We start from the raw sequence: 23919 nt of genomic DNA, 5'->3' as shown, positions 1-23919 counted from the left end.
ATATGCTGATATTTCTACAAAAGAATTGTTGAAGTATTGAAGCTGTAGTGTGTATACAGAGTGTGTGTGTGTGTTTTGTATTTATTTAAGTATAGTCTAAACTTTTGTTAACAGTTCATATATTATTTAAGTTTTAAGTTAAAAAGTGTTTTGTATTTATTTATATATATAATCTACTTTAAACAGTTCATATATTTGGCAATAAAAAAAGCCTTTCTTAAATGTCGTCAATCGTAATTTTTTAAAATTATTTATTTTATTTTTTATAAAAGTATTGGTTCCGGCACCGTTTAGGCACCGGTATCGTTTTAAAAGTATCGGTTATGTACCGGTATCGGATAAAAACCAAACGATACCCATCCCTAGTTATAAGACACTGAGGACAGAGAGGTAGATGGGTGGGTGTGTGTGTGCGTGTGCGTGTGTGTGTGTGTGTGTGTGTGGTGGATGGGGTTACCTGTGTGGTGGCCAGGCCGTTGCTGACGGTGAAGCCGTTGATGGTGACCTGAATCTGGCCCTGGTTGATCATGTTGATGATGGCCTCGGCTGCTGTGTTCATGGGGATGACTGGCATGGAGAGGGCGATGTTACTCTCAACCACCTCCTGTCCATCACACTCCATCTGCAGGTCAAAGGGCAATTATTAGGACACGTATGGAAATTGCATAGGAGGAAAAATATATGGCTGGCAGTCTAGGTTTCTTTTTTTCTATGCGATTCTGAAACAAAAAGCTACCACTGGTCAAAATGTGAAAAGCTTGTTAGTAGTTTGAACTATAAACCACCTCGTCTACACTTTTCAGTTTGGTTTTGGTTTTAAACATTAAATATTTGGCATTTTCCAGTAATGTATACAATGATGTATTGATTATTTGTAATGTATAGCTTCGTTTGCATATTAATACTGGAGGAGGATGAGATGTGAACTATGATACAAGAGAGCTGAATTGTGGATTATAAGGGGGCTCGTCACAAACCTTGACGACTTTGACATCGGGCAGGCTGTCCAAGAAGGCCTTCAGGTCGATGCCGTTCAGTACAATGCGGTTGTCAAAGATGTGGCCGTTGGACTTGAAGTCAATGACAGCCTTTTTCTGATGGAGCAAAATAAAAGCAATGTTTAAATCCGTTTGGAATCAAACCCATAGCAAACACCATGACTGCTCCAGCTTTAACGTTTTTGTACTTAGAAACAGAATCATGGCAGAGTGTGCCTGCATGCATAGTGTTGTATATATGCATCCATGTAGAAATGCCTTGAGGCAAAAGAACATGTGCATTAGTTAGGGATGTGATTATATACGTTTTCCTGCTTTTTTAGTCCTTTGCCAAAGCGCAATGTTGGGAATTAATTTATGTATACCCAAGCCAGGCAACAACATTGAACAACATTGACCCACATCCCCCACATACACCCCACCCCCACCTTCCATGTTATGTAAGGATCTGCATGATTCGCGTGGGTCAAATTGTAAGGTTGGGCAATGCAGGATTCCGGATTAATCCGGAAAAATCCCATCTCTAATTAGTGTAAGCGTCGTGCCTGTGCATTAGTGTAGTGCCTTTGTGTGTGCACAAGAGTACCGACCTTGAGGTGTGGGAACATGTTGGCATGGTCTCCGATGAAGAAGGTGTTGGGCATGTAGGCCAGCTTCTCCGAGTACTGCTCATCTACCTCCAGTGGAGACGTAAACTTGTCTGAGACGATGTAGTCCATGAAGGGGGCCCCGCTGGTGCCTGGGTAGCCCAACCACATGGTCTACAGGAGGGAGGGGAGAGGGGGAGGTTAAAGCCATTGAGGTCGTACAAACAGAGGGTCTGAGGGTCCGTCACTGCTAAATCCCTTCACTAGGAGTTGAGTGACAAGATGGTGATTGTGTGATCCAACAAGAGCTCTCTTAATATGGACACTGAAAGTGGGACTCATTTATGAACCACAGACACACACCTGGATGGGAGCTGGTCGCATGGCGAAGAGTTCGTTCCGGGCTCCTTTGGTGTAGCCATTCATGTTGACCAGGATGTGGATTCCATCCTGATGGATGCGATCAGCTGCTTTACCATTGCATGGGATCTTAAGGAAGAGACGAGAGAGAGAGATAAATGACATGGACTTTCACCCCAAGACAAAGAGTAAAGCCCTATTTGCCAGGGATTTGTTTTCCATGGGGATGTCTCAGTGATTTGAGTCCCTTCTGAATGCAGCAAAGTTTCCAGCACCTTTTCCCTTCTGTAAAATGAACCATAGAAATAACCTGAAGTTACATTAATCCCGTGAGAATAGACGTGTGTAAATATTCCGTCATATCTTGTGGAAAATATCCAGTTTTTAATTTTTTTTTTCTCAAGTATGGAGGCACTCAAGAAGGCATTTCGTTTAGTCGTGAAGGGTACAGATACCTCGGTTCGGTCAAATCTGTGGCAAACCTCAGGTGTACGACACACAACAGTTAAATTGAGACGACCACCCAAAGGACTCCTCAGAGGCTCAATGCTTCTTGCAGCTTTAGGTCATTTATTGTATAGCGTAGCCTACAGCCTACATACTAGTAATGAACCTGCTCATTTTTAAACAAAAATGTAATTATTACTAGAAGTGGGTTATAAGAACGTTTGTTTGTCGGCTGTGATGGCAGTGCGCAAATCGAGCAGCCTCATACCATGGCTGTCATTTATACTGAGATTTCTTGTCCCATGCCAATCGGCCAGAAATATATTACAGACGTCCTGTGGTATAATCACATAATCACCCTAATTCCCCATGTAAAACTAATCCCGTCAGAACAGGGCAGGACAGCCTGTGAGCGTAACAAATGAGAATGTGGGTGTGGATCACTCCACATGTACATGACAATGTTCAGGCTATGTCTCACATGTGCACTGCATGTCAACAACAAGGCATCAATGTGTGTGTGTGTGTGTGTGTGTGTGTGTGTGTGTGTGTGTGTGTGTGTGTGTGTGTGTGTGTGTGTGTGTGTGTGTGTGTGTGTGTGTGTGAGTGAGAGAAAGAGAGAGAGTTTGTTTACCTGGGACAGGTCTGTGAAGTGATGAGACTCAGCCATCACTTTGACTCTAAAGTTGGTGCTGTCATCAGGGCTCAGGGCATAGCAGAAGACCTGCAAAGGCAACGACACCGTGTAACTTCACCATGTAACTTCACCATGTAACTTCCCACTATTAACCGCGGTTAGTAGGCATTGATTTTTGCTTTTTTTGTCTCCTTCAACATCTACATTATGTATTAGATGGTTTTCATTAAAATCCCATTTATTTTCAGTCATGGAGAAAGTGAGTAAGAAGTGGAGTCCAGAATTTGGTCATCTGTGCACTACCAAAAACACCCGTTTCACAGACCAATGCAGCTAACGGAACAGTTTCTCACCTCAAACTTCTCAGAGTTGTGCATGCCAGGGATGGACTGCATGAGGTGGGAGGTGGGGTGGTTGCCGAAGTCTGAGCTGACGTAGCCGATCCTCAGGCGGCCGCCGCTGGCCTTCAGGTCCTTGGGGTGCTCATAGCACGGCTTGTGCAGAGCGTTAATCTACAAAGACACAGCCAGGCAGAGAAGGAGCAGGTGAAGAGGTGAATCTTTTGAGTGAAGCCTCATGCTCTACATTGATCCAGCATTGCATAAAATAAAAGCCTGTTTCCTGATTGAGCATTCTCCGACTGAGTCTCTACCAGGCTTTTGGTACTAAACGGGAGACGATTTAACATTTTTTTTTTTTTACGAATCCCCAAGTCACACTTCTCAACAGGGCTATGCAGTAGAGAAGGTATCCACACTATTTGTATGTTCTCAGTGGACACAGTTCAACCGTGACTCTTCTCAGCAGGTGCCAGGAGAGCTCCAGTAACAAGCGCGTCTCCAACAACAGAACCGGAGCTACTGGTCCGGACATAATTAGCACGAGGAGCCACACCTGACTCACAGCATGCCACCTGCCACATGGAAAGATGAGCCCTGATCTCTAAAGATCGCCAATACACTGGAGTGTCCTGTTTCATCTTCCCAATATAGGAGGCATCTTCCCTCCCCCTCCCCCCTAGCGACTTGCTCCTAACCCACTAAAGAGGGCTGAATGTTCTTCATAGTTCAATGGATGATTAGTGAGGCTGTGCGTGTGTGTGCGTGCGTGCGTGCGTGCGCGCGCGTGCGCGCGTGTGTGAGAGAGAGCGTACCTTGTCGAGGCAGAGGTTGCCGTGGCGTTCGGCGATGGCCTTGCGGAAGCCGTGGGAGAGGGGGTAGAGCATGCTGTGGTGGGGATGCACAGAGGGCAGGCGGTTCTTGTCCAGCTGATCCGCCACGATGCTCACCAGCTTCTTCATGCGCTCGTCGTAATCGGTCCAGTCGCACACAATCTGCAGACACAGACACACACAGGTGACGTTCACAAGTAGCAGGGCTACAGCCAAGTGATATGGGTACAGATATTATAGCATTAGTGGTCAAGGTCAAATTCTGATCTTTTCAGGGAGAAATTGCCCAATGCTCTCCCAATTTCTTCAAGTAAAGTGGAGACTACAAAAAGCACAGGAATAAGACAGAAATAAGAATGTAAGTGCTGTATGATGATCTGAATTTTCAAACTGCAGAACACCCGTCTTTCATTTAGGGAAATATCTCTTGGTTTTCAGCTGGCATGTAATACCACACTCTCAGAGCCAATGAGCAGCGAGCAGGGCTCACCTGTAGGCAGTGCGCGAGGTTGCAGTAGGCGTCAGGGAAATCAGGCTTCAGCTTCAGCGCCGTGCGGTACGACGCAATGGCTTCTGGGATGTTACCAGAGTCCTGCACACACACGAGAGGAGAAATAAAAAATGAATAAACAAATAAGAACCTCCAACCTGACAAAAACTCAATATAGAGCAGCTACATTTAGAGAACATCTCCGTTGAGCCCTGAATGTAAAGCAGCACATTATTATGCAGTGGGGGTGTGGTAGAGATGAAGGCAGCTGAGCCTGACGGTGCACCTTGTGGATGGAGGCCAGGTTGCTGTGTGCGTCAGCGAAGGCGGGGTTGATCTGAATGGCGCGCGTGTAGCACTGCAGCGCTCCCTGCACATCCTGCATCTCCTTCAGAGTGTTGCCCATGTTGGAGTAGGCGTCCGCAAACGTAGGGCTGATCCTGGAGCAGGACAAACCATGAAATGATATTGATATGATAAAACACCAGAACCTCAAAACTGATTCAAAAAGGGCTCTGTAGCCTGAAGTTGAGGGTCATCAGAAATGATCAGGCTATATTAACAGGATTCAAAAGAGGCGGTGAACAGAATGAATGAATAGAAGAGTGGTGGTCTCCTATGGTGACTGAATACAGACATTTTCCCCAGGAAAAGGTAGAGTATTCCAAAAACCCAAGGGTCTACTTCTTACAGTATCTGTAACACAGACATGGACTTATGCTGATGTGAAATGTGCAGGCAGCTGTGAAGACGTTACCTGATGGCCTCTTTGTAGTGCATCAGAGCCTCCTGCAGCTTACCCTGCTGCTGGAGGACACTGGCCAGGTTGGAGTGGGCCGCAGCAAACTCAGGGAACACCTGAAGGCAGGCACACACACACACACACACACACACACACACACACACACACACACACACACACACGGTACAGCTTGTTGTCACCATCACCATGATTCCACCTATTTATACCTCTTTTTTTATTACCAACCTTGAACCTGAACCCATTACATGCAAGTCCTGAACCTACCTCGTCACACCGGCCACAAAGCTTCCCCTATGATAATCAGAACGCCTTCCCTTGTGTTAACCCTACAGCTGAATCAGAGAGCACTTCTACAATGAACTTTATGCCAGAATAACTCAAACCCATAATCTCATCCCAACACCAATCATTTCTAAACCCACAGCTTTTCCTCAAGGGACTTTATGAAGAACTAGGCCATCTCCTAAACATAACAAAACCTCAAAGTAGCACTGCTTAGGATGCCTTATGATAAACACACCTAACAGACCAGCCTGCAAAGTGAGGACCCATCTTACAGGTAAGTGACCCGTTTCCCCTCAAGCCTCAACCCTTCTCCTCACCTCCAGGGCCTTCCTGTAGAGCTGCACCGCCTCCTCGATGTTGCCCTGCTCACGCTTGATGTTGGCCAGATTATTGAGGGAGTCGGCATGGGTGGGGCACAACCGGAGGGCTGTGTTGTAGCACTCCTCTGCTTCAGACACCTATAGCACACACACACACACACAGTTTATTAGGACCAACATGAAGCATGCAAGTTTCACTTTTTATTGTTAAGACCTCTGCTGTTCTAGTGTCCTGAAAACAGTTAAGGTGATTGATTTAGGGATTTAAAAAGGTAGACGTATGTATCTGGAGTGAACGTGTGCGTGGGTGATGCAATTCAGCGTGTATTTGTACTACACCCATTGACGGGACAAACACAATGCAGCTGCTTACATTGCCCTTCTCCTTCAGAGCGTTGGCCAGGTTACAGTAGGCATCTGGGAAGTGTGGCTGCAGCTCAATGGCCCGGCGGTATGTGTCAATGGCCAGGTCGATCAGACCCTGCTCGTAGTACACACAAGCCAGGTTGCCATGGACGACCGCGTGGTTGGGGCTCAGGCTCAGGGCGCGCAGGTAGCCCGCCACGGCTCTGGAGAGGGGGGGGGGGGGGGGGGGGGGAGGAGGAGGAGTGGGTTGAGGAGGGTTCAATTTGTTCAGTCATGCACATTAAATAATTGGAAATAGAAGGATGCTGTTCAGTCAATGCCAAATAGTTAGCTTGTATATTTTGAACAGGACTTGTTCCAAGACGCAAAATCTTACCGGTCAAAGATGCGAGCCTCTTTCAGGACATTTCCCAAATTAATGTAGGCATCCAAGAAGTTTGGATCAAGAGTTACAGCCTGGGACAAAGGAAACAAAATTCCACTTAGTCAATAAATGACCATATCCATTTCAACAGTAAACAAAGGTGAAGAATTACAAAAAAATAAACTCAGGTTATTCCAGATGCTTATGACACCCCAAAGCAGAGGTGCTCATGAGATCTGTGTGCCAGCCTGCACACCAGCCTGCCTAAGGTCATCAGAATAAAAAAAAAAAATCCATTTTAAGAACCCATCTAGATTCCCCATATGTTGACATCTCATCCGGGTTCTGGAGGATGTGGCTGCAGGTATGAAGATTACTCTGGCACTCAGCGTCACGTGAGAGCTCACCTTCTCAAAGTGATGTATAGCCAGCCAGATCTCTCCCTGGGCGTTGAACACACAGCCCAGGTTACTCCAGGCCACGGCAAAGTTGGGCTGGGTCTCGATAGCCTTCAGATAGCAAGCCTTTAGTAGGAGAACAACCAGAGGGAGAGCAGGAGGAGGAGAGGAGAAAAAACGGACAGAAAAGGCAGAAAGGAAGAGGACAAAGCCAAGAAGAGCAAGGCAAGAGGAAGATGGGGGGAGGAGGGGGGGTAGTTGTAAAAATAAAATGAAAATAAAAAAAGATAAGAGTGAATAAAATAAAAAGAGACAAAGAAAAAGAAAAAGGGGAGGGAAGCAGAGAAAAAGAGCATTAGTGTTCGTCCTGGCTGAAGGCAAAAAGTGAGCCTGCAGTGTGGGCCCGCTTGCGCGAGTGTCTGCTGCGCCAAAGCTGCACGCTTTTGTCCCTACGCTGCGCGGTTCCGACCAACACACACGCCCCACCCCCACATTCTGAAGTTCGGGCCCCCTTGCTCACTGCAAAAAAATAAAACACACACACACACACACACGCGTGTGTGTGAGTGAGACACAGGGGGCAGCCCACCGGTTTAAAAACTCAAAAAAAACAGCCAAGGTTATTTTTTAAACTAAATACTATTTGTACACATTTCAGTATGCGTAGCAGAGCCAAAACAGGCACAACGTTAGTTCATCTACGAATCTGGCTGCTCATGAGCGCCCTCTGGGCTCGACTACACAACCTTGAATGCGGGGGTTGAGTGTGGGCGGAGGTCCCTGTAAAGCGTGCGCTGTGAGCCCACCCCTCCCGCATATGGGAGGGGTGAAAGGGCGTTTCTATGACGCTGGCGCGGCCGCAGGCGCTGACCTACTGCGTTGGTCACATGGCGGTGTCCTACTCGCGGGCGCCCACTCCGGCTCGCTAGGCCCACTGCACACCCCCACGGGGGGTCAGCCAGATGTCCCCTCGACCCCGAACCAGACTGGCACCCTCGACGACACCCCCACTCGCCTCAGGCGCACAAACACACCGTGAGGAGCTAAACACAATGAGTGTGTGTTGTGTGGCTATGTGCATTTGAAGCTTCATTAAATACTTCATACTGAATCACTATGGTACGAGTGGATGCCAATCGGAGCTAGAGGGAGATGGGCCTTTCCTGGGTGCCAGGCTAGGAGGAGGAGGTTTCATCTGGCCCAGGGGGGCATGCTGCGGGCAGGCCGGGTGTGGTGGAGGGGGGTTGGGAGGGGTGGGGTGGGGGGGGGGTTGGGGAGTTGGGGTCTTCGCTGGGGACTTGACGGGGCGAGTTCAGCGAGCGCGCGCCTCTGTTTGGCTCCAGAGGGTCGCCAGCGCGGCCCATGCGCACTGCAGACCCACGGCGCGTGCTGCTGCGCCTCTGCTTCAGCACTCAACGCGGCGGCGGCGGCAGCAGCAGCTCCGACCAGCCCAGAAGAAAAAATACAAATCATAATCATACAGGAAAATCAAACAAACAACCAAAGCAGATCAACAGGAGGAAATCACCATCAAGTAAGAGTTAGAGGGTTTCTTACTTTTCCTTTTTTTTTGTGCTTAGCTTGCTTGGATTCTTAAGCTGCATCCAATCCATTTTTTTCCTTTTTGTTGGGGGGTTTATTGTTTTTTTTTGCTCTTCTAACAGATTCAGCAAGAGGGTCGATATGACTATCTGCAAAGTTACGTATTCGTCCATTTACATGTTTCTCTCGCTATTAGTAAATGCTTTCTTCCAAAGGAAGCCATTAGACAGCAGAACTCAGGCATTTTAGCGTTGAAGGAAGAGTTTTTAATATTTTCTCGTTTCTCGTTTTTTTTGTCTTTAGTTGCTGTTTTCTGTTTTTATTTTTTTTTGCTGGCAGTTACAAACCCGTTACCATATTTCGGGGACTGTGTCATGGGCAGCCGCTGCAGAGGGGAGAGAGTGAGGCCTGTTTGGGTGGGCCTACATGACCAGCTCCGCGGGACCACACCTGAGCTGGAGGAAGGGCCACCCACCTGAAACCTTCTAAATAACAATATCAGTCGTGGAAGAAAAAAACCAAAAGAGACAAAATAAGAAGAAAAGACCGTTAGTAAAAGTTGGCAATTCATTAACAGTTTTCTGTTTTTCAAATGGATGTACAAAAAAAAAAGAAATCCACACACCAAACGAAAAAAAAAAATGCAACTTGAAATGAAAATAAGCTATCTTAAGCTTTGTCCACATCTTACACTCATGCAAATACATTTAAATGTCTGCGATAAGGGGGAGAAAAAGTTTGCAAAGGAAGGACAAGAGCAGGAGAGAAGAAAGGCTTTGGACTATGATCACTTCGGATCCAATTTGCTAAGATATTTTTATTCCAATTGAAAGAAAAGGAGGGAGGCCATCTGGCTTGATCTTCCCCCCACGAAACTGATGACATTGCTTTGGGTGGATCACCAAATCATTGCATACTTAAGAGACAAAAGGGGGGGGGATATTAAATCCATTCATTCTTTACTTTCTTATCTGCCGATTAATTTTAACTCATTGTTCTTTCTTTGTTTTTCTTACAAAGGCAATACCAAAAAAAAACTAATTGTACATACATTGTGATTCTTTATCCTTTCCTGCATTTCCTGAATCCTGGCCAATGGGAGAGGAGAGAAGCCTTGAGGGGTGTGGAAGGGGTTTATGTTCTTTGTTTTCTAGAAGCCTCCACAGCTCTGAAATAAAGAGGTCAATGCTCGTGGCGCGCAGGTGGGTTCTCTCTCTCTAGCCCAGCGACTTTCGCTTGCAGTGGAGTGCAGATTGGGAGCTGCCTGCCTGGCGCAGCCCTGGGGGAGGAACCAACTTGTTTTAGGTGTTTGGGGGGGCAGGTGAAGATGGGGAGGCTGGAATCAAACCCACTCAAATGCCAGTTACTTGACCAGCCATTGTCTGTAGGCAGACAGACAAGGCAACCGACTATGGCACATGCAATGGGGAATTAAATACAGGCTGGTATTTCAGCCGGCTATGCAGTGCTAAACGAGTTGGTTGGAGGACTAAATTGACTGAGTGGGTAGGTTGCTGTTCTGTGGTTCTCCCCTTGTGAGTGTGCGTGTGTGTGCACGGCTGAGGGGTCAGGCAGGCAGCTCGTTTGCGCGCGCACTCCACTAGACCTGAGCGGGCGCGCGAGGGAGGGGCAACACAACCAGTGGGTAGGGCCGGAGGGCGGACGCTGGCCGCTCCCTTTCTGCCTTGCCCCACGCCCCCCTCCCCCTCTGGAACCAATAAGGTGGCTTCTAACCAAGAGAGGGGGCACGCCCCTCGCAGGAACCCCATCCTCCACGTCACTGCAGGTGGACCCCAACACAGGAGGTGGCTAATGGTGGTTACATCAAGTGAAGAGAAAAACAATTCCTCCTGTCAAAGCTATAAGAACTGCAAATGTGTTGTTGGTCATCAGAGTGTGACCTTTACATAAATTTTGGTGTAAGGTGTGTAACTTCCTGATTGGAGTTGATTGCGCAGGTGAGAGGCAGACGGGTGGGCAGGTTAGAAGCCATCTTATTTACGGTGCATAGCAAATATCACTATCTCCGCCAGTCCATTGGTTCTGTAAAGACCGAGCCAGCTTTATCCCTCCACAGGATACTGCATCACTGGCAGCCAGTTGAATTTGGTCAGAGGAGAGGTCTGCATAGAAGCCTAATTGGCAGGAGTACAGCCTTTCTTCCTGTGAGGACAGGACCTGATTGAGGCCAGGCTGGGGTAAAGCACAAGGCTTTGAGGGTGGGGATGGAGGGTACTGGGATGAAGGTGAAAGCATGAAGATGGCACTAGTCTTATACCTACAAAACGTTAGAAGAACTATTATAAAAAAAATATATAAAAAATGAGCATAAACTGCTCTCTGTCCAAGGATGGGTGTTTAACTGAACTGTATATTACATAATATAAAAAAAATCTTGACTTGAAGGGAAAAAATACCTAATATGCAAGTCTCCAAGCTCTTGTGAGACTGACAGGAGAGCCTGGCTCTGAACGCTGCTGCTGCAGACTACAGGGGCTTCATCTGGGCCAGCAGTGGACCAGGGGGAGGAGGGGTAAAGGGGGTTACTACCACAGCCTCAGCTCCATAGAGGAGGGGTGAGGGGGACGCCCCGTCTATATACTGTATATATTTATAAAAAATTAAAAAAAATTAAAAAAATCCCAATGGGGGTCCACAAGAGTCGAAAAGGGAGGGGGATGGATGGGGACAGTTGGCAGAAAAAGACATTAAAAAAAGGGAGGGAAAAATCCTGTCTACAAAAAAAATGAACTAAATGAAATAATAGAAAACAAAACTAAAAAGGAACTAAAATGAGAAAGCTTGATGCGACCAAGCAGGATGGACCCGATGAAACATACCTTAGCCTCCTCCAAACGACCAAGAGCCTTCAACAGGTTACCAAGGTCACTGCGCACACAATACAGATCCTACAGACACACAGAAAAACAAAAGGGCCGTTCATCATTACATTTGCAGTTAGTAAAAGTGACAACCATGTGACTGGTTTTAACATCTGTACAGGCAGACATGAATGTGGTGACCATTCTCTATTCCAGGTCGATGTGTGTGAATGCACACCTACTCACTTGCATTATGGATATATGTGCAGAACCATCATTTCATGGTTGGGCCAAGATGAAGGAGTGTGTGTGTGTGTGTGTGTGTGTGTGTGTGTGTGTGTGTTAGTGAGTGATTGTGAGCATAAGAACAACTTCACTCATGCTATACCGCTATGTTGATACATTGGCATGTGCGAACAGTGGTGTGTGTGTGTGTGTGTGTGTGTGTGTGTGTGTGTGCGTGTGTGTGCGTGTGTGTGCGTGTGTGTGCGGGGGTGGGAAAGATTGCACTCACTCCAGCACTCACAGGGTTATACTGCAGAGCCGAGACGTAGGCCTGCACAGCACCCTCCATGTCTCCGGCGGCGACCAGCGCGGCGGCCAGGTTGATGTAGCCATCGATGAAGTCGGGCTTGAGTCGCAGCGCGTGGCGGTAGTGCTCGATGGCCTCCTGGAGCTGCCCGCGCTCCTTGTACACGTTCCCCAGGTTGGAGTAGGCCTCCGCCAGCATCGGATTCTGCTTTATGGCCAGGGTGCTGAAGTGGGCCGACCTGGAAAGGAGAGGTGAGGTGGAGATAGGCAGAGAGAGATAGGAGGAAGGGAGAGATATAAGCAACACATAATCCATAAACAAAGGCCAAAAGGCACGACTAAAAGAAAAAGGTATGGACAGAAAAATGTTGGGACTTGTATGTGGTATGGATCACTCAACCATGGCCTAAATTGTCCCCTTATCACTACTAAAACATTTCACAAATTCTAATCAACATGACGATTTCACCTGACATGACTCCCACAGCTTGTCTGTGAGTGCCCTTTGGGCAGATGGGGCAGTAAGGGCAGATGGGGCACTGAGGGCAGTGTAATGGGCAGAGCCAGTCTATGCAGAGTTGTGATAACGCCCAACCAAGCAGAAGGCAGAAGTATCTCACCACACAGTGGACTCACAGGCATGTGACACTAAATAAATAAACACCACTGATACGTACTGAGCACATGTAACCAATGCTACATGCTACAGGCTTAGCAGTGTGTGTCACTCAGTCTTAAAGCCTGCGTGCTTCATCAGTTATAAGGATTAAACAACCAAGGGTTAAATTAAAATTCCTCTTTGGTTCTTTCAATCAACCTTCTGAATGTTGTGATAAGGACAACCGACACCCAGAGGTAGCAGTACTGGATGAAAGCAGCAGGTTCAGTCTATAGGGCAGGGCAAACACAGGGCAACGTTCAGATTCTCCACCTCTACAAACTCAACTCAAAGAGATATGGACAATACACACACACACACACACACACACACACACACACAGTGCCAATATTGAAGACAGCTCATTAAGTTGAACTGCTGTAGGACAGCCTCAAATGCAACTTACTCTATGATTATTGTGCACGACAGTATAGAACCGGTGTATCAGAAAACACCTTAGTTCTTTGTTCAGTCACACGCTTTGCCTACGCCTCAACGGTTATTTTGTGAGACCAGGAAATGATTTCCATTTCATTGCATCAAGATCTGAATTTGAATTTAGAATTTGATCCTGCCAAACCGGACACACCACCTCACCATCCAAGAATAGAACCGATGACCGTCACCACCCTGTGCACAACCATGCCAACCCAGAGGGAAAGGAAGAGATCACAAGTAAAGCCTGGCAGAACCCCGGCTCACACGAGTGACTCAGGCTTAGAACAAACACACGCAGTCAGAAGTCACAGTCAGATCAGATTAAGCAGCTGACAAGTGTGTATGTATGCAAACACACACCAGTGTAAAGGGAATCACACAAAGGGATGGAAAAGCATGAGTAAGGGACAGCATGTAGGTGCCTGAAACAGAGATCTACACAACCAATAATATCCCACAAAACTGAGACAGAACAACCTCCTCCCCTAGGGCACCCCCTGCTTTCCTGAGTCGATCCCTTAAGGCCGAAATATACTTCTACGACTCTGTTACTCCGTGGTCACGCAGTTGCCTCGACGGACTCGTTTACATTTATGGTTCTCCGACGGTTGTAGGTGCTGTAAAGCATTGATACTGATGTATTGACGGAGTCGGATAGTTACAAAATTTGGGAGGTGCACGTCAGGCCATGGAGAGGTGCTCGAAAAGAGTTTGCAACGTCGGAGAGGGCTCTCCATGTCTCCGTGTGTCCGTAAACGGACGACCATACAGCGCTTCAGACTCACCTGTCCAGCCGTCGGCACTGGAAGTGGATGGACGAGAGCAGCAGCAGCACGCCAGTGTTGTCAGGCTCCTGCCGCCACAGCTGCATGCAGTGGCGCTCGGCGGCCTCGAAGTCGCCCGACTGGTACTCGCGATGGGCCAGCTCCGCCAACCCTTGGAAGGAAAGCATACGTTTGTCGGGTTCTGGAGCACCAACACAACCCGAGGAGGGGGAGCCCAGCAGGGGAGGGTGGGGGTGGGGGTGGGGGGGGGGGAGAACAATACCGTTAGAAGAAATGGAAATAAAAGTTGAGAAAATAAAACAAAAACATGATATGTAAATAAATCAAATCAATAAATCACAACAGAAAAACAGAAACACACATGTGCTAAAGAAAATGGAGGATGGTGTTGGGGGTGTGTTGATGAATTGGATGGTGTAGGCCTATGTGTGAATGGCGCGAAGCAGGCAAATGTGGCGTGTGCGTCTCCGCCAACAGGCGTTTAAACGGGAGATCATTTTCAAAAGCAGTCGAATATTGCACGGGTCTATGGAGGTCACCATTCGAGAGTGGAAACTCAGACTGTTCTCACATTTTGTTGCTACTTCAGTGTGGTTAAAAAAAAATTAAATACGGAAACGTGCATAAACGATCAATGCTTGCTTGCACGCGCACACACACTCAAATAGCAACGTTATGCCTGCATGACGTTACGTAAACTTACACACAACGATCACTATCCTTTTCAATGGGCAGAAATGACCCGTGACATTGCAAAGGGGGGTCAAGTGAAGCAGCATTAATAGCATGCAGGCATATATTAAGGCAGCGGCAAAATTAGAATGAACTTTCAGTGGGTAATGGTGGGAAGTGAATACGAGAGAAAGGTCTGGAAGGGAACGGGAAGGCTGTCAGCGTTTTCAAGAACATATTTCACTGCACACGCCAGAAAACAAGGCGAGACGACACTGGGGAATAATTGGACAGACACAATCATTCGTTAATACATGACAGAAGGGCGTATATAGGGATCAGCATACACATCAAAAATCTTGGCTACAACAGTCGATTTAGCAAATTAGCTAGCGGATAGATTCAACATGATAGCTAACGTTACCTTTGATGTCAGTTAGCAAACGTAGCTGCCAACTGTCTGATACAATTAGTAAGGCTAACGTTAGAAAGACATCAGGGCTAGCGAGTTGAAAGCAAGTCAATAGCTAGTTATAAATCTATCTCGTGTCGCTGACACAAGTATGAGAACGTACTGCCAATGAAGTAACACTATGGTCACGCGCCATCAAGCCTAGAAGAGACTAAAACACATCAACCACGCCGTGTGTTAACAAGCTAGCTAGCGAGGTAGCTCAGCTAACGTTAACGCTAACAATACAGCTACCGAAATGTTTACCTGTGCTGTCGGCCACGTTTCCCACGGAGCTAGCCATCTCCCCTTCGGTCTTGGACTCTCGAACGGTGGTCGTCAGCGTTGCTTGTGTAGTTTACTTAATATAAACTAATGGAAATGTGATAAAAGGTCAGAGACCGCGGTTGAGCCCAAAATAAATTTGGAGCTAAACAAAACGCGCTAGCTACCACTGGATCTGGCTACGAGCAACAACACTGTACGACTAGCTCAGGCAGCAACTCTGATTAGATAATCCCGTATTGAAAACGGCTAGTTTAAACATTAAATTCTGGCAAATTGCTTAAAATAGTTTCAACACCTAAATCTATCCCCCAAGATCTGGAAGTCTGTCATTTAAAGTCAGTACTTGATGCACCGATACTTGCAGTTATCGCTCTTTCGTAATTCTAGAGCTAACAAAGCGCCTGCCCTCGCCTGAAATGGCGGATCTGTACGACCCTACTCTTGAAAGAAAAGTAGTGCCCACGATCATATTCAAATACAGAACATGTTATACCCTGTTGAATTATTTCTGCTATGTCTTTACAATTTTACAATAGTGATTTTTTATAAAGACGAGTGACCCATTCAACAAATTGGCATCTTCCAGTACAGAACACAGCATTTAATAGCGGACCTGAAAAAACGAGGTCGTTCCACGGTCTCTTTTGATACACGGCCTAGGCATATTACTGCGCGAAGCATTGCGGCATTCTCTGAAAACCTGAGATAAAGGCAGTCTTGACCTCTTGGGTCAAACCGTATAAACGGTTAACGCTAACTTTTAGCACAGCATTAGCAGTATATGTTAGTAAAAATAAAAGGCAATACCAATTAAACACCCATCATCTTCCCAGAAGATAGTCTGGATGATTAAAAATGCTGCTGCATTTTAATAGTTTTACTTTGCATTTTTATTTGATATCAATGAAAGAGAAATTTCAGCACAGGTCATTATCAAAGAAAACAAGAAATCCATAGGCTGCACTAAATCGTATGCATAGTGCAGTGGTTCTCAAAGTGGGGGGCGCGCCCCCCTGGGGGGGCGCGAACACTCTCCAGGGGGGGCGCGATGTCACAGACGGAGAAAGAAAAAAAAAAACCGCCGACCTGTCACTGGTTAGTGAAAGCTCCCTCAGTAGCGAAATGCAAGGGGCTGGACTGACCCAAACAAATCAAATACTGTTTTGCTCCTGATCCACCAATCAAAACGGAGTATTATCATTTCAACGCGAGTAGCACCTCCGCTTCCGAGTATAAAAACAAAACGCAGGCATGGAGGTAAGCGCTCACCCTGAGACGACACTTTGCAGAGTTTGTGCAATTTCTCTTGTTTCCTCTATCATTCAGATATTCATTGCTTTATAAACAGTATTTTTAAAGACTCACTCCTTCCTTAGTAATACCTTACTGCACTTGCAGTAGGTCTATTCGTAGCCTATTCTAAGGAGTAATTTGCTCCACAATCTTTTAGAAAAGCTCGTAGCCCCGAGAGCTAGCCTAGCTAGCTACCTTTTCCAACTACAGCTAGCCCTTTTCTCCTTAACACCTAGCCTACCTTTACATTTTTTGATCATCCACCGCAACAAATAAAACACCAGCACTTGAATACTATTTTGTGCTGTCCCTGTCTACATTGTGTACAGTTCGTTTGGTTAGGAATCATTGCCTAGCACAGCCTTATCCATTGTTCGTGTGCAAGTCGTTCACAACCACACATACAAGAACACGACGTTGAAATTAGAACTTTATTAACTTCATACGCTGTATCAGCAAACAAACACAACATGGACAAGTTTCTGATTCGTAAAAGTCAGAAAGAGAAGCCTGTGGACTTCTTTAAACATAAACGTGATGGCCTCCAGCAACAACGAACCACCATGTCCAAGCATAGCACTATCTCCAAGCAGTGTCTGGAGCATCTTATGTAGTTGCTCATAGAATTGCTAAGCTTGGCAAACCCCATACAATTGCCGAAACACTGATTTTTGCCGGCCACGCAACACGTTTAGAATAATGATAGGTATTGTGCTGAGTTTAGCTCCTATGTCAAATTACACTGTATCACGCCGAAATCAGAAATCAGTTTGGGTCCTATTTCAAAGAGGACTACCGTTCATTTCGCCTGAGTTCGGGATCCATTCTCTGCTCAGCAGATGAGCTGTCACTAGACATGAAAGAGCAGCTGAATAGGTGACAGTAGACTTAAGCATCTCCCCTCTTTCGTCATTCTTTTTTTTGTAAAGATCACAAGAGGCCCATAATAATAACAGTATCCTAATGATAGCAATAATACCACTTATTATTATTATGATAATAATAATAATACAATAATAATAATTGGTCGATAATCATTAATTATAATAATACCTACTATTACTGATAATAATAATAACAATAATAAAAATAAATAGTTTATAATAATTGTCTGTATGGGGCCTAACAATAACAATAGCCTAACCTTGACATGTCAGGCCTATCAATAACAATACACTATCTATCTATCTATCTATATATGGTGGTGTAGTAGAGGGCAGTGGCGGCGGGCCGCGGGTGGATGGGGGGGCCCCAACTACCCCTAACCAGCTTTGGGGGGGCCCAGCTTGCAAAAGTTTGAGAACCCCTGGCATAGTGAATCCCTTGCACATTTTCCGCATTTTAGAATTTTCACCAGCAGAGAGCAGTCTTGTATTGCATGAGAGATAAACGAAGCTGGAAATAAAATTCAGTTGTTACACAGAATTTTTTGAAAAAAATTGACCTCATATCGATGGTATACATCTGAAGGTAACCTTACGTAAGCCCTAGTTTAATCTTACATGTTGGTATACACAGCAAAATGTCCAATTCGGTTGGCTAGTATTGTCTGTTGTCCTTTAGAATTGGCTTTAATCACTTGTGTTTGGTCTAGTGAAACTTCAAAGTCATTACACATCATTTTGTAAATACTGGCTGACCTAAATAGGATTTTACAAATAAATAGGTCTAATCTCTCTGTCTGTCTGTTTCTTTCCCTCTCTTTATCTTGGAAGAGTTCAGTTCATTTCAACTGAAAGGCAAGGAGAGCAATCAATTCACCCTTCGCCTCCCCTCCCAGCCTCTCGGGCAGATTGACATGTCAAAGGAGCCCTTGAAGGCCTGGATGTGATGGGAGTCTCATTAACTCTTCATTTCTCCCTTTTGCCGGTGAGAAAAGGAGGCCAGAGTGCAACTGTTTGTTTCTCCGGGCTGCTCCGCTCTACGGGTAAAAGGGTTGACATCATTGGCAGTGATGGTCGCTGTGTTTTGTGTGCACAGAGCATGTTGGTTCAGTGTGTTTGAGTGGACTGACATGTTTGTGTATGTGTGTTTGTGTGTGTGTGTGTGTGTGTGTGTGTGTGTGTGTGTGCAGTGTGTGTTGGCTCAGTGTGTGTGCCTGCCCCACTTCCCTCGTTGCATGGCTTTGGCTGTCGTCTTGGGAAAAGCTAGCAGGGGGAGTGATGTCATGGGGGTGTCTGTGTCGATCGCATCTGACATCCTTTATCTTTGTGCAAGCTCCTGTTTTGGAAGGCCAGGAGGGACACCTCTCCACAGGGACCCCGGTGGCATATTTCCACTTGTAGCTCGCCGTTCTCACAGACACTGGCTATTTTGGGCAACACGTGCGTGTAAAAGGGTCAGCCCAATAAATCCCACTTGCTTCTGAACAGGGATCGCCTGGGTTGCGGCAATTACAAGGAGCTCCATTCAGGTTTTTTTTTTGCTGCTGGTGGTTTGTCAACATGACCAGCTTGTTGTTATCCAGCCAGTCATTGTACTAACGGGGGACGACCTGTCTCGAGAGGTAGTCTCTCGTCCCATAAATATGTTTGTGAGTTCAATAATGTGTCTGGGATACTTGTCTGAATTTTGTTGTCTTCTTCCTACTTCCCTCAAACTCTATCCAACCCCTTCCTATTCACTTAGCCCAATTAACCATATCCCTACTCTTCTATGTTTCTAGGGTTAGCTGTCTCTGTCTCTCTATTCAGGCTATATATGCACATTCTGAAAGAGTCCAATCCCAACAGGTGATGTCATGTATTGAAACACACTGACATTTGCACGGCTACTGGACCGTAAACAATGTCGACCTTCTATACATTGTAGCACAGCACAATCATTTACACCATTCACAAGCTCAATGAGGTTCCTTGAGTGGTCTTGTACCACTGTCTGCTTTAATCATGGACCTTCTTTGTTCTGTTCACGTAAGATCATCCTTTGTTCTATTTACAAAGAAGGTCCATTTTGTTTGTTCACAGGCTTGTTAACCAATTATTGTAATCTTACAGTATCATATCTATCACATGAGTTCATAAAAAATATAAAGAAGTCTTAGCTTCCCAAACTCTCTGTGTGGTAAAATTGCACTAATCAAGTGATCTGTGATCCACAAGCAGTTAAAACCCTCAGTTTCCAAGGTCTGTTTACAATCCGAATGCGGGGGGCTGAAACTGTAGTCAGTGAGTGTCAGTGCGGTGGGCGGTGTTCTAGACTTTCCTCCACACTACTTTTTGTAAAGGATGACTCTCATTTTTCCAGTTCTTATTCCCAGCCAAAATCTTAACAACTTCCTGAGGAAAATAATTATACGTATGAACGTCAACATGCAGACAGCAAGACTATCTCAATGATGGTTTAAGTCTGTATAAGCGTTTATTTCATCCAAAGACATCTTGCAGTTTCAGTCATCGTCGTCTTGCAATTGTCATTAATATGTATACTGGCATGTATAGCTATTCTCAGTTATACGTCTACTATACCTTTTATACTTCATTGACTCTGAACAATAACGTGGACAATAATTTTACAGTGTTGAGTGTTCCCAAGTCAGACCATGGCACACTGTGTGTGTAACCTGTGAGACAGAATGATCACAGAATGTCAAATTAAGATTGTCATCAGTGTCATGTCAGAATTGTGATCTGCCCCAGTTATCCTCACGTTATCCTTCCTTTATGTGAACTTGCAGTACATAGTATAACCTCTAGGGGCATCGTGTAATAGCGTCCCAGTTTTATCTCTTCTCTTTTCTGGGTCTTTCTGATGTTATCATGGAATGCTGCAGGGCCTCCCTCAGACAGGGCACTGTGGTCACACAGAGAGATCCAGCTGCAAGCTCTTAAATATCAGGTGCCGGCTCTTTGATTCCTGGCTGCCGTCCCCCCTCTGTGTTTTCCGTCAGGTGTGGGAGGGAGTAATACAAGCACATTTTATAGCCGCACATTTTGTGGTCTGATTTGTTTTGCCCGGGCAACACAAGTATGTTTTTTTCTTTTTTTTTAAATGCCCCTCTGTAAATCTTTAGAGGCATTCGTTTTGATGTGCTCAGACGTTTAAAAACATCTGTAGCGGGAAGTCGTTGCATGGTCCCTGCAGGAATGTCACTCATGCTGAGAGGGTTGTAATATCTCCCCCATAATCATGATAACTTGGGGATTTACTCAGCTTTATAACAATCTGGGCCGGGAGCAGAGTGTGCTGCAGCCTTACTAGGCAACATACCACAGCCATGTGGCCTACTGCCCTTCAAACAGCACAACACATCCTTATTGAAGTAATTATGTAACCTCAAGGGATACATAATAAGCAATACATTTTCTTAATAATGTAAACACATACTGTTTTATCATATGTATTTGTATGGTCTGGATACTGACAAAATGCATGTGTGAGCAGACTGATGGCAGAGATTCAAAGCCTACTATGTAGCGTGCGAACATTTGGACACAAGGGGAGAGCTGGCCAAAATAACCCACATTGATGAAAACCACTGTGTGTGAGTCATGCTTGATCAGCAACATATCCCTCAGAGAGAGACTGTTCGGAGTAGGAGGAAGTGCAGGATATTTTCCCCCAAATCAATTGCTCACCAGACTTCTGGTAAGACGAGGCAATTCTGACCAGTGCCTTCATATGAGTAAGCCTTTTAAAAAGAAATGAAGCCATCGTTTAATAAACGATAAACCATTTGACCAGTTGGACAGGTGAGGGGGTCATGTTATTGTTTTAGGATGTGCTAAAAGGCTCCATACATCAGTGACCTCAACACTGCCCCCCACCCCCACCCTTGAATCCAATATCTTTGAGAGGATCCTTTTTGTCTGATATGGGCCGGCAGCCCACTCTGTTCAGACTTGCAGGGAAAGCTCCAGTTAGTGACGAGGTGTCAAGACCTGTCCACAGCCCCCCCGTAAATCTCCTCATTCAAGTCCTGCCAGAGCCCTGGTTCCCAGTGCTGACCCTACCCTCCGGCTCTTTCTCTCCGAGGGGTGTAGCACTGTTTGGGTAGGTGATTCAGACAACCCCTCCTAACACTGGCTGTCACTCTTTCCCCCTCTGTGGTCTGCCCCGGGTGATGGACACACTCTCAGCCACCCATCAACTGCACTCATCACCCTCTCCCCCCAACACTTCTTTTGCTTTTATTTCCAAGAGGAACCTCTATCACCTCCAAACCCTCCCCCACTCCACTCCACTCACCAGGGAATCTGACCTTAGGGGATCAGTTCATCTCCTTATATCATGTCGTTGCAGTTGAGGAAAAAAATGGCTGTCATGCCAGTAGTTTTCCTCTACCGTGGCGGTTGTGCCTTTTGTCTGACTCTGTCGTAACTCTTGGCAGGCCAGTCAGCAGGCAAACAAAAGCAGATACCTGTGGTTTTGTTCTTCTTGCCCCACACATGATCTTGCACTAACTGAGACGACGCCGTCACTCCACATCACGGTCTGAGCCCGTACTCCTAGAGTTTTCTCCAAAGGTAGATGTGTGTTTTTCTTCCCCTACATGGAAAAGCCCACTGATCCTGGCTTTGTCAGATCTAATTCATATCCACCTGTAGTACCACAAGGCATCCAGGAGTGATACACTGAGCCAGACTCTCTGAGGGGGGTCGGGGGGGTAAACAGGGGGGATTAAAACCGGATAACTCACTAGCCTCCCAGTGGATCCCTGATCACCCCTGAGGCCCCGTCTGCAGAGCGGCTGGAGAGCCGTCGGCGTCTGGAGAAGGAAGATGCAGACCACTCTCGGTGGACATTTTTTCCGTTTTCCGTCAACCGGCGCTCCATAACCTGATGTCCCTCAGCCTATTTTATAATGTGGCGTGGTTGCAGCTGCAAACCACGCTTTGGCTTCATGTTTGAAAGCTTGGAAGGGATCTGATCACAAGGGTGACTCCTGCTCGTAACTCTTAACCCACTTATTTATTTAATTACACTTACGATGAACAAGTTTTTGACGTGTCAATGTTACATAACTTGCAACAAAGAAGTCATGGGCTCCCTTGCTTTAAGGAAGAAGCACAGCGTCAGGGCTGCCCTCCCAAATTAATCTGATAATTGTGTTCGTAGGTGAGAATAATTCATCCTTTAAATCCCTGTCTAATCCCTGGAGGTGCCAAGAGACGTTCTCTCTGAATGGCCGCTAATTCCTCGTCTGCTCCACAAAGAGAGGGAGAGAGACAGAGAGAGAGAGAGAGAGAGAGAGAGAGAGAGAGAGAGAAAAAAGCAGATTATGTTATGCAATTAAAAAAATGAATGCTTTCTCAGAACAGCCGTGGCTATGCTTTCATAGGGTCAGGGATGTTCCGGAGTCACCTGGCTCCTTAATTGTGCTTGTTCCTTGTGTTGTCTCCCTGTGTCTGTCACACACATATACACACACACACACACACACACACACACACGCTTGCGTGCACACACACAAACACACACAGAGAGATGGAGATCTGCATGGCATGAATGCATTGAAAGAGTCAGGTGCCTTGGCGCAGCAAAATGACCCCTGTCCAACCTTCGAGCAAATGGGAGTTGTGTTGTCTCTCTTTCTCACGCTGAAGTCATCCAACACTGCTCGTCTTTCAGAGGGAGAGAAAAAAAGGGCAACGATGAAGGCCTCAGGGGCCGCTGCCCCTCCCCTAAGCACTGGTTGCGCAATGGGCTGCACCTTGTGTGTGTGTGTGCGTGTGTGTGTGTGTGTGTGTGTGTGTGTGTGTGAGTGTGTGTATGAGAGAGGACAGACACTATGAGACAGAGAGACTCCGAGAGTGTAATTGAGACACTGAGTATACATATGTTTTATGTATATCCTCGAACAACTGCATGAGTCAGTGACCAGGTCACTTAGTGAATGCATGCTTGAGACAGACAGCGTCTACTGAACTCTGAGTGTGACTGTGTGACACACTCGAAAGTGAGTGTACTTGTGTGTGGGTGTGAGTGAGTATGTTGTTGTGTACATATATACTTATGCCCATGCATGTATACCGCGTGAGTGTGTATGTGCGTGTGTATGTGAGTGTGTATGTGCGTGTATACTGTATGTGTGCGTGTTTCCCTGTGAGTACCTTGTGAATCAGGAGGCCCACAGGGAACATTGTGTGCAGAAAGCAGGTCAGCACAGTGCTGTCTACACAGAGCAGAAGGGGGCCTGCCCTGGGCCTTGCTTCTGTCTCTGTCTCGGAGCACAGGACACAGGACACAGGCACAATCGCACAGTGTTAGACTGCAGCCAGCGGGTCACCCGCCTGTGAGGACACACAGGGAGG

General features: G+C 46.3%; 2 protein-coding genes across 7 annotated transcripts in view; one reads left to right on the top strand and one right to left on the bottom strand.

The window, feature by feature from the left end:
• The window catches only part of LOC122128571 (rab11 family-interacting protein 5), a 57547-nt gene that overhangs the window by 9539 nt on the left and 24089 nt on the right, over positions 1-23919 (top strand). The gene's annotated exons all lie outside the window — the stretch shown is intronic.
• Positions 252-15826, bottom strand: LOC105908801 (UDP-N-acetylglucosamine--peptide N-acetylglucosaminyltransferase 110 kDa subunit-like). 5 transcript variants are annotated; one of them, XM_042702810.1, is made up of 18 exons: positions 15353-15826; positions 13963-14143; positions 12065-12320; positions 11569-11637; positions 7196-7312; positions 6801-6880; positions 6432-6627; positions 6056-6196; positions 5448-5548; positions 4977-5130; positions 4691-4792; positions 4183-4362; positions 3383-3541; positions 3027-3116; positions 1949-2074; positions 1589-1759; positions 978-1094; positions 252-622 (listed from the first exon to the last, which is right to left on the bottom strand). In XM_042702810.1, the coding sequence occupies exons 1-18, from the start codon at positions 15387-15389 to the stop codon at positions 257-259; spliced, it is 2643 nt and encodes an 880-aa protein (XP_042558744.1). In that variant the 5' UTR covers positions 15390-15826; the 3' UTR covers positions 252-256. The 5 variants fall into 5 exon arrangements, with proteins under 5 accessions (XP_042558744.1, XP_031413914.2, XP_042558745.1 ...); XM_031558054.2 differs by having other exon boundaries at positions 12077-12320; XM_042702811.1 differs by having other exon boundaries at positions 13963-14113.

This window comes from Clupea harengus, chromosome 20 (genome assembly GCF_900700415.2).
Source record: "Clupea harengus chromosome 20, Ch_v2.0.2, whole genome shotgun sequence".
NCBI classification, from domain to species: Eukaryota; Metazoa; Chordata; class Actinopteri; order Clupeiformes; family Clupeidae; genus Clupea; species Clupea harengus.
The sequence above is the reverse complement of the archived record's forward strand: the minus strand, read 5'-3'. Positions and strand labels throughout refer to the sequence as shown.

Coding starts and splice junctions, on each gene's coding strand:
- LOC105908801 (XM_042702810.1), bottom strand. CDS start 15,389: ATGGCTAGCTCCGTGGGAAACGTGGCCGACAGCACAG. Junction 6,881..7,195: donor CTATACATCACTTTGAGAAG/GTGAGCTCTCAC, acceptor CCTTTGTCCCAG/GCTGTAACTCTTGATCCAAA. Junction 3,117..3,382: donor ACAACTCTGAGAAGTTTGAG/GTGAGAAACTGT, acceptor TTGCCTTTGCAG/GTCTTCTGCTATGCCCTGAG.